The following is a 10,090-nucleotide window of genomic DNA, read 5'->3' on the forward strand; positions in this document are numbered from 1 at the left end:
ATTCCCACGGCGCTCTGCGAGGGACAGGAAGTGACGTAGAGGAGCGCGGACACGTGACACAGCGCGCCCCGCAGGAGGCGGAGACACGATGAGGCGGGACAAAGATGATTGGCAGATGCAGCTGCCCGTGACCTGCAAGGCAGGAGCGGAACTGGCGGACGGTTCCGGAAGCGGAACGGGTAAAGGCGGAAGTGAGGGCCGGGGCCTGCGAGACGCACCCGCGGCAGGGAGCGGCCCTGCGGGCGGTGAGTGAGGGGCTGCGCTCTGCCCCGCCCGAGGCTCGCGGGTCTCCAGGCCCACTGCTCGGTCCGGCCCGGCGGCTGGCTGCAGCGCCCCGCATCGCGCGGGCCCGGCTCCTGGAGGGTCTGCCCGGCCGGGGCAGGAGCCGAGCGGTGGGGACGGGGCGCGGTCTCGCGGGCGCTGGTCGGCAGTGCGCGCCCCCGTGTCTCGGCCGGGCGCTCAGCGGGTGTCGGCGCTGGTCGGTCGGTCGCTTCCCGTGGGGATCCGGCCCTGCCGGCCTCTGGGAGCGGAGCGCTGCCCGCCGGCAACACCGGGAGGGCTCCGTGCACGGGCTGCTGTGCTGGGCGGGCGGGGCGGCCGCTGCTCTGGCGGCCCTAGGCTGGAACGTTTTCCTTTACGGATAGGGCAGGAGAGACCCGGCTGCTTGCTGCGGCCTGCTTTTAATAAATGCTTCCTCCCCTGTCTGGTCGTTCTCGTGTTGCTGTGCTACAGCGGTGGCTGCTTGGAGTTTGAATGGGATCTGAGGAAGGCGTGCTGCCTGCAAGGATTGTCCGGCCTTTTGTTGTGGCCAGTCTGTGCTGAGGTGGGCGTAGGAGCTCCAGAAGGCTGGAAGCCAGCTGGGTCCTAGGCAGAGCATGGCCTAAATGAAGACTGTGGCTTTATTTGTTGGAAGGAGTAGTGTAGAGCGGAGACCTTTTTGGATTGCTGCTGATGGGAAACGCCATCTCTGTGCTCTGGGGCGTGTGTGGGATTCAGTGTGGTGGCATAGAGCTGACCTCAGTGCTGCCCTTTCCTTGGAAGAGACCTGGAGTGCGTGGCTCCATGTTTACACACAGCAGCCTCCAGCTGCCTGGCACAGCTGCTGTGTGATCCCACAGGGCCGATCCTGCAGCTGCACGGTGAGCAGCAGGCTGCCCATGGAGGTCCTGTGCTGGCAGCTGCTGCTGTTTCTGGTCATACTCAAGATGCTACTGAGAGCTCTGGTTTCTGAGAGCCGTGTGGTTAATGGCAGCACCTCGCTGTGAGCCAGCCTGCCGGGGAGTTATGGCCCTTCACTTGTTGCTGTTGTGTGCGGCTGTTGGAGCTCTGACCTTGATGGTTTCCAAATGTGTAAGGAAATCAGAGGGAAGAGTACACTGAGATGCTATTTTAAGTCCTATGAGGAACAAGTTGCATCTACTATACTTAGTTTTTTGTCTGGTGGCTTTCCAAATGCTCAAGCTGCCCTGCTTAAAGCATGACACCTCATGCGGTGTAACGCTGAACTGGAGTCCTGACTCGGCTCCTTGAAGCTTGATTGTGACCATAGAAAGAAAGAAGTTTGATTCATGTTGGTGTGACGTGCCATGCTGTTTGAGTGAACTTCCTTGGAACGTCCCACTGATGCTCATTTGCGCACTGACTTTAAGGCTTTGTGCTCAGGCTAAAAGGTGAAAGCTGTGACTGGAATGGGTAAGGAGTTGAGTACTGCTGTAGGGCAGTGTTGGCCTCAAGGCCCTCCTGGAGAGAGGACAGCAGGTAAAGCTAGAGTCTGCACAGCCCTGTAAGATTAAGAAAAGCCATGTTGGCCTCAATAACTGTGTCTCAGCAGGACGCCCTAACAGTCAACTTCTTCCATAGCAGTCTACCTCCATAGGCAGTTTTTCCCGCTGAGATACTGTAGGCTAATTCAAACTACGTCCATTTTGAGATAAGGGACCTGCACTGCCTGGCACTAGGGCTGTTTAAGTAAGGCTTTAATACCCCATCAGGTGAGGGAACAAGATAAAATGGAAGTTCTGAGGAGGGGTTTCAGTTAGAGAGCAGTACAGGGGGCAGCTAGCTCAACAGGTGGATGTGGGATGTAGTCAAGTCAAACACTTACCTGGTTTTACTACGGACAGAGTTGGATTTGGGTCACTGCTATAACAGTGAAGCCAGTAATGGATTGGGCACCGACTGCAACAAAGCTGAGTAACAGCCTGTACTGCGTGCTTGGCCAAACCTCGAGGTGTGGAGGAGCAGCGATGAGAAGTGAAATTGTTGTCACTGCAGCAAAGCCCTGCATGGGAAGGGGGGGCAGCTCTGTGCTGCTCCGGCCCCGCTGCTCATCAGCCCAGTGCTGCTGTGAGGTGCTGGATGGCCACGCATCTCCTCGGGAAGGGAGGGGGAATGGTGCCAAGTCCTTCCAGACACAGGAAGTGAAATGGGAGCGCTTCTGATGAAGTGGGTGTAGCCTGAAGTATTTTGGTCAGCGTGCTGAGAAGAGGGCAGAATGTAGGGATGGCAGAGTCAGCGTTTTTCTTCCCCTGGGATGTGAAGTTTGAAGTCCTCTTATGCAAGTTCTGTGAAATTGTCAGCAACCATGAAAACCTTCCATCTGTGAGCCAGAAACAGCAAATCTTCCTGGAAGAGACGTTATGGGGAATAATAGTGCTCTGTCTAAATCCTGATGTGCTTGCTGACTTCCCCTGGGGCACGGGAACGAGCTGTTGGAGTTGTCCTACATAAACAGATAAGAAAACACTGCTTTTCGTGTTTGCTTTGATATGGTAGCGCTCCAAAAAAGGAGCCACTGGAGGCAGGAGATCTTTGTGCAGTCTGGGAAAGATATTATGAAGGTCACTGACTCTGGTGGTGAAGATGGCTGTTTTCTGCTCTGCTGTCTGGTGCTGTCTATGGGTGTGTGTTGCTGGACTTGTGGGCAGAATGAAGTCGAGCCTTTTGAAAGCGTGCAGAGTGAGAAATAGGAGGTATGGGAGCCTTGCCTGCAGGATTACAACTTAGTTCAGCTTTGAGTTGGTCCTCGCAGTAAACTTGAGTATTGTTAACCTGGCAGTGCATCAGCTTCTGGACACTGGGCGAAGTTCTTGCAGTGCCAAGAATAACTGAACGCAGGCAAGACCTCCAAGGCTGACATGGGAGCGGGGGATTTTGGTACCTGGGATGCGGGGCTTTGTTCCGTACAGCCGGTGAGAAGCCTGTATAAAATGAAGGTGATGCAGAACTCATCTGCAGGAGTTGTGTGCTGCAATTTATGTCTTGCTAACACTTGCTCGGAAGCTGCCGCCTCTCATCCTGCTGCTTTCAAAGCAGTCCTTACAAGTGTGCCGTTTCCATGGCTTGACTGAAGCTGCACTGGAAGCTCACATGCTTGGGTCTCCATCAGGCTGCTCTGGAACGAGCTCGCTTGCTGTGGTGTCAGCAGGTGGGGATGTGGTGGCTCTGGTCACCTGCAGGCTCAAATGCTTTCCTGAAGCACAAGGAAGGGCAGGAGCTCGGAACCTCAGCCTGCCCTAATTGCACGTTTCTCTCTTCAGCCCATGGTGATCTAATAGCACGCTAGCTGCAGTTTTGAAAGCAATTAGTCATGCTGTTCTGCAGAACTAAAACCCCTGCTGGATTAGGCATGGAGCTTCGTTGTAGTGCCAGTGTGGCCAACATGGTAACAGCTCCCGGTGCTGCTGCTCGTTCAGCTGCCTGAGCATTCAAAGCCGTATCCCAGTGTAATAGCTTTGCATCTTATCAGCTGCTTTCAGGAACTTGTGGTAAAGGACAATTGCTGAACATCTTTGGAGGGGGGTTCTCTGTGGATGTTCTCTGTGTTCTGCTCAGGAAATGAATGAAGTGCGTGTGGCTGAGGATGGCCTGGAGCTTGCAAAAGTTGGAGTGAGATCCTGGAGATGTTGCTCGGGTCCCAGAGCTGAGGTAGCCGGTTTCTGCTGTGCATGTAGGCTGAGTCACTTGGATGAAGAAAAAGGACAGTTCTCAATAGAGTCCTACTAAGAAAAAGGAAATAAAAAGCCAGAGAAGCAGTTTTATAGCTGACTGCTTCAGAGTTAGAGTTTGGCTCTGCAGCTCCCTTTGGCTGTAGAGCTGCAGTCCTTGCCTCATCTTCCAGAGAGCTCTGTTGGGTGCTCGGCTGTTCTGGCTTCCTTTCCTGAGAGGCTCGGAGCAACTTGCCCTGTTCAAGTGCTGCCTGGCAGACGAGGCTTAATCTCAGCCTCAGCAGAGTTTTCATGGTGCAGTGTTCTGCCTTGGGCTGAGCTTTGAGCCCTGTGGCCCAGGCCAGCCCTCAGCTGGGCTGCTGCACTCAGCCTGAGCAGCGCCTCTGCGGGCCTCGTTGCACTGCCCTGGGAAGCAGCAGGAGCTTCACCTGCCTCTAAACTTGTGCAGGGTTTATTTTGCTCGGAGAGCTTTGTTCATCGGGTCGGGAGGTCGGTCATCTCTGTTAAAGGGCTGCTGCTGAGTACGATGGCCAGGATTCAGCTGTCATCGTGGGGCGGTGGGAAGGGCTCTGCTGCTTCCTTGGCTCTGGGTCTTCCAGCTGTGATGCTGTCCTGGTGGGATGCTGTCCTGGTGGGATGCTGTCCTGGTGGGATGCTGTCCTGGTGGGATGCTGTCCTGGTGGGATGCTGTCCTGGTGGGATGCTGTCCTGGTGGGATGATGCCCAGCTGTGCAGCACCTGCAGTGGATTGAGCAGAAACTGGGCTGGTGCCTTGAAATATCAGATGCTGGAGTTTGTTTAGTTTTCGTTCTGCAGATATCGGGAGGCAGATACATGCATTAGAAGCATGTAAAAGAGCTGGTTTTACATTTGCTGCGTTTGCTCGGGACTGTAGACAGCCAACAAGAATGTTAACTTTTTCCTGCTGGAGATTTGATTGCCTCTAAATTGAAATGAATGTGCTCAGGTCTTTGGGCAGGAGGCTCTGCGGAGAAGTTGTGACTTAAAATAGTGGCACAACCTTAGGAGCACATGGCAGAGGTTGATGTAGGTCTGTAGATCGGTGTTCTAAGGCTGTGGCGTGGCAGCTGACAACGGCAGTGACTCCTTCCCTAACAGCTGCTGCTCCAGATCTCAGCCTCACTGACCAGAGACCGCTGCTTGTGGGGGGAAGGCACGGCGCCTTGCAGCTGGGATGTTAGAGCAGATCCAACGTGGGGCTGGCGCTTGTGCAGAGCTGCTCCTAAGGCAGCAGTGTGTGTGGAGAGAACTCAGCACGCGTTGCACTGACGGGGCCGGGCACGGCGTGCTGTGTGAGCCCATGCAGGCAGCAGCTCTCGGTGGGAGCAGGGCAGCGCAGGCTCCCTGCTGGCGGCTGGCTGCCATTCGGTGGTAGGTGAAGCAAAACCACTCGGTGCCTTCAGGGCTGCTTGGCCAAGGAATTCATGTAACGCCGTCAGCTATTTAACAAGATAAAAGCCCCGGTGAAATATTTGTCTTGAGTATTTTGGTCGTAAGCCAACGAATCTGCCATGATATCGTTTGTAACACAGTGGAGAGCAGAAGCAGTCCTCTGGTAACTTGATTCTTCTGCCAGCTGCACATAGACCTGCTTGCTCAGTTCTACTGAATTCATGGTAAAAGAAGTCTCTGAAATATAGGTCACAAAACGTGAGGATGTCAACAGGCTCATCTCCTTGCTCTGGGAATCACCCCTATCGTGTTTCAGGAGGTCATAGCTCAATTGAGGCATGATTCACGTGGCTGTTAACGTGCAGCATGTTAGTCTGAGGTGGTGACAGAGCTTACCAGTGTGCTGATAGACCGCCCTGGTAAATGAATACAAGGTTAAGCAAGCAAAAGCTGCTGCTTTGCAGTCTTGAGTTAGAGGAGGAACCGCCACAGGCAGAAACTTCCTCAGGTTGGTGCAGATGTGGGGCTTCCATTGCGCCCCTTGAGCCCCAGTGATAACCGAGCGGCTCCTGGCCAGAGCTGCAGAGTGCTGCTTCCTCACCGTCCAGCACAACCAGCTGCTGCTGTGTGCTTCCTCTCAAGCTTTCTCGTCCTGTCAAAGCAGTGCTTGTCCTTCCTGGGATGGGAGGCAGGCTCTGGTCACACGCTGCAGTCGATGGCTGCTCCACAACTTGGGCTTCTCGTGCGTCTCGCTGCTCGTGCCTGGCTCCTCAAGGCCTCTTTCCCACCTGCCTGCTTCAGTGCTTGGTGCTGCTGTGCTGCTGTGGCAGTAGGTTTCTGACTGCCTCTCCTGCTGGTCAAATGATTTCATGCTGAATGTCTCCATGGATCACTGTGTTCTCTGGAGCTTTTGCTCTGAAGCGTGGCTCATGGGACACCATTCCAGGGCTCCTGCTCATGTGAGTGCTGGGTACATGCTGGGTTCACCCTGAGCAAAAAGGTGTTTCCTTGGAGCTCAGGATGTGCTGTGGGGGAACTGCCTATCAGGTCTTTGTTTGCTGCTTGTCTGTCAAGAAACTTGGGCTGTGAGAGTTGAAGGGAAAGTGGTGATACGGAGCAGATGCGATGAGTTGTAGCATTTGTCACTGACAGGAAGTGGGAGTCATGTTGAATACAGGAAATCTGCTGAGATCTGTGGAACTGTGTGCTTGGAACGTTATCTGCTTGCAGCTGAGAACAGGAATGCAGTTCACTGTGCTTAACGGCTTGGGAGGCACTGAGCTTCACTCGAGGTTATCTGCGGATGTAGAACAGCTCGTCTCACCTCTGTGCTGTGCTTTGCCCAACTCCGGAGGTCTGGTGCTGCTCTGTGTGTAGGTGCTGCCCCTGTGTTCAGATAAGTCGTCTAGACTTCTGCTCAGCGATAATTACCTGCGGTGCTGCAGGGGCCGCTGCTTTTGGGCCGGCTGCTCTCAGCTCCTCCGTGCTGCTGCAGGAGGTCTGAGGTGGCCTTGAGGACTGCTTGAAGATGCAGCGTTTAACAGCTTTGTGAGCGGGCCTTCACAGATCTGAGCATAACAACTTGCTCTTGTGATCTGGAGGAGTGTCAGTGCTCTGTAATGGCTTGCATGGGGCCTGCAGACACCTCCATTTCATTGGCAGTCTGAAGCCGCCGCGGGTTGAACTCAGCAGAGGAGGAAGGAGTTCAGGTCAGCTTCGGTTGCCTCCCATCACTGAGCAATGTTCTAATGGGCAAAGCTCTGACAACCTGATGGCGTGCTGGCTGTTCTGCCTGCCTTGCCCCAGCAAGGTGTGCAGCACGGCACAGTGGAGGTGCTGGAGGGCCTGTGGGGGGGAGCTCCTCTTCCTGCATCCCTGCTCTGAGGAGGCTCAGGCTACCTCAGGTGCTGTGGGAGCTGCTGGCTGATAGAAGCTGCCTGACGCGCGGCGGTACGTGCAGCCAGTAGCCTTCCATAGTGAGGAGGAGCAGCAGCTGCCTGTGCTGATGGAGGCTGAGGGTCAAAACCACCTCTGGAACTGGTAGGGCTGCTCCGGGAGTGTGTCACTAACTCTGACCTCCTCTTCCAGTTGCAACCTGCCTCCAGGTGGATCCGGTGCAGAATCTCCAGCATCCTCATCTCTTGGCACTCCTGCACTTAGGCCACAATGGCAGGTCGAGGTGGAGCCGCCCGACCGAATGGACCGGCGGCCGGGAACAAAATCTGCCAGTTCAAACTCGTCCTCCTGGGGGAGTCGGCGGTGGGGAAATCCAGCCTCGTTCTGCGCTTCGTGAAGGGGCAGTTCCACGAGTACCAGGAGAGCACGATTGGAGGTGAGCGCCGACGCCGGGTGCTGGTGGTTAAAAGGTGCTGGCCTTGCAGCCCGAGCTATCAGCAGCATTAATGGCTATAAATAGGCAGTAATGCTTTAACTCTCGGTCTGCGATTTGTTTGGGTGAAGATCAGTGCACAGAGAGCAGTGCTATGGCAACCACGAGTGCTCTGCCTCTCAGGCATCTTCCAGTATTTGAATTCCTGCTTCTAATTAGAACTGAGTTTATAGCCCTTAATTATGTTTTCTGAATGGGACCTGGGATATCAGTCTTGTTTGTAGCCTGATCAAGTAAGCCGTTTCCACAACTCCTTCAGGCCTAGCAGATCTTCAGCTTAAAATAGTCGGTGTGGTGTCACCAATCAAAGGTCAGTCAGCACCCAGCCTTCTGGGCAGTAATGTGAGGAGATGCGCGCCGAGGGGCTGCGTCTGTCCCTGTGGTGACCCTTGTGGGGAGCGGGACAGCTTGCAGGCAGGCAGGGCTCAGTGCTTTGCCACAGGGGCTGCGTGAGTGATCTGCTGTTCTACCTCAGACCGTGTAGAAGCCTGGTTGTGTTGGGACTGAAATGAAGGTGGCGTTGTGCTCACTGGAACGGGAAAAGCACCAGTTCTAAACCAAGGAGCGCAGCGGAACTGGGCTGAGCGCAGCGCGGCGCTCCTGGAAGCAAATCCCGGGGGTGCTGCAGCTGTGCTGCGTGATCGGGGTGGTGGCCCCTGGGAAAGGGAGCAGCCCTGAATGGCAGGCTGCCTGCTGGCTGCTCGGAGCCACCTCTGTGTTGCTCTCTGGTTCCTGCATGAAAGCAGCTTGTGGCGCGGCAGAGCTGCGACTCGCACGGCAGGCGGCGGTGTGCTGGCCTGGCTGGGGCTTCTGCCAGCTCTTGTGCAAAAGCAGATCTGCTCTGAGCTGCTGGCTCTTGCTGCAGGAGCTCTCCAGCTGGAGATGAGGCAAACACCCGTTCTCTTTCAGCTGCCTTCCTAACGCAGACGGTCTGTCTGGATGACACAACGGTGAAGTTTGAGATATGGGACACGGCGGGGCAGGAGCGGTATCACAGCCTGGCCCCCATGTACTACCGAGGTGCCCAGGCCGCCATCGTTGTCTACGACATCACCAACACAGTGAGTACTGCGCCGGGGCCCCCGGGGGCATCTGCCTCTGTATCTGATGCTTCTCCGTTCCCTGGGAGAGTTTTGGGTTTAGGGCTTCTGCAGATGCTGGCCTACAGGTGCCTTGGTCAGACTTTCTCAAACTCGTGGCCACTTCCTTGTTTCTGAGCAAGGCTGTGTAAGCTGATAAAGAATGCTGCTACAAAGTGCTGTAGAGGCAGAATGCTTCTTACAGGAAAGACTTGTTCTAATCATATCTTCGTTGTGCGTTAATAAGAGGCTGCCTTTCCTGACTGCCTCCTGTTTACTTCCAGGACACATTTGTACGAGCCAAGAACTGGGTGAAAGAGTTGCAGAGGCAGGCTAGCCCCAATATTGTAATTGCACTAGCAGGAAACAAGGCAGACCTTGCTACCAAGAGGGCTGTGGACTTCCAGGTAAGTGGGAATCTGGTTTGGCTGCTACCTGAGCAGTCAGGAAAGCAGCTCTTTGGTCAGCTCTAGGAGGTGTCTATGTCAAAAATACTTTGAGGAGAAAGTGTGGAAGTTGAGATCGATGCTGCTGAGGACCCCAGGGTGCCCCTTGCCTGCCTTCCTCGTGTAGGTTTGTCACAATACCTGTAGCTCTTGTTGGTAACAGTTATGTTATGAAGGCCCATAGAGAACAAATTTGTATTATCAACTATTGCTGCCTTGCTTATCAGGGGCCGTCTTCATCGGTGTATGGAATGGCATCTTTTAGATAAGCCACCTGAAGCTTGTTTTCTAGTCTTCACGACTCACCTCAAGTTGTCTGAGGCAGATTTCTTAGTAGAAGCTCTTATCTCAAGGACCTGCACCCAGAGCTGCTTGCAGCACATTGTGAGGTGTGTGCAACTCCCAGCCAGCCAAAGTACAAGGCGTCAAGTTGCTTGAGTCATAGAGTCCACATGCAGCTCACAACCAACCTGTGCTGCTGTATCCTGGCTCTTCTGCTGGCACTTCAGTCCTGTGCTGCTGTCAGTGGTGTCCCCGGTTGTCCTGGCCAGGCAGGGCTGTGCTGGGCTGGAAGGGCCCAGTTTGGGCTGGGCAGAGGCTGCCTTCAGTCATTAGTATGCCAGCAAGTGGAGCGTGTGGGGCCTCCTCCTGGCAGGATGCCTTTATCACTCTAATGTGATTGTTTCTAGGATGCACAAACATATGCAGATGACAACAGCTTGCTGTTCATGGAGACGTCAGCAAAGACAGCGATGAATGTGAATGAAATCTTCATGGCAATAGGTGAGTGTGTGTGTGTGTGTGTGTGTGTGTGTG

The 10,090-nt window shown here is 54.6% G+C and overlaps 1 protein-coding gene across 1 annotated transcript in view; it reads left to right on the forward strand.

Annotated features, from left to right (window-relative positions):
• Window positions 1-161: 161 nt before the first annotated feature.
• RAB5C (RAB5C, member RAS oncogene family) overlaps window positions 162-10,090 on the forward strand; it is an 11,505-nt gene continuing 1,576 nt past the window's right edge. Inside the window, exons 1-5 of the mRNA XM_042836561.1 lie at window positions 162-245; window positions 7,449-7,692; window positions 8,659-8,810; window positions 9,113-9,235; window positions 9,964-10,057. Coding sequence (XP_042692495.1) covers window positions 7,527-7,692; window positions 8,659-8,810; window positions 9,113-9,235; window positions 9,964-10,057 — 535 coding nt within the window. The 5' untranslated portion in view covers window positions 162-245; window positions 7,449-7,526. The remainder of the gene's footprint in view (window positions 246-7,448; window positions 7,693-8,658; window positions 8,811-9,112; window positions 9,236-9,963; window positions 10,058-10,090) is intronic.

The sequence above is a fragment of the Centrocercus urophasianus genome, unplaced genomic scaffold (genome assembly GCF_019232065.1).
Source record: "Centrocercus urophasianus isolate 14NV4802_14NV808 unplaced genomic scaffold, USGS_Curo_1.0 seq_62, whole genome shotgun sequence".
Classification (NCBI taxonomy): domain Eukaryota; kingdom Metazoa; phylum Chordata; class Aves; order Galliformes; family Phasianidae; genus Centrocercus; species Centrocercus urophasianus.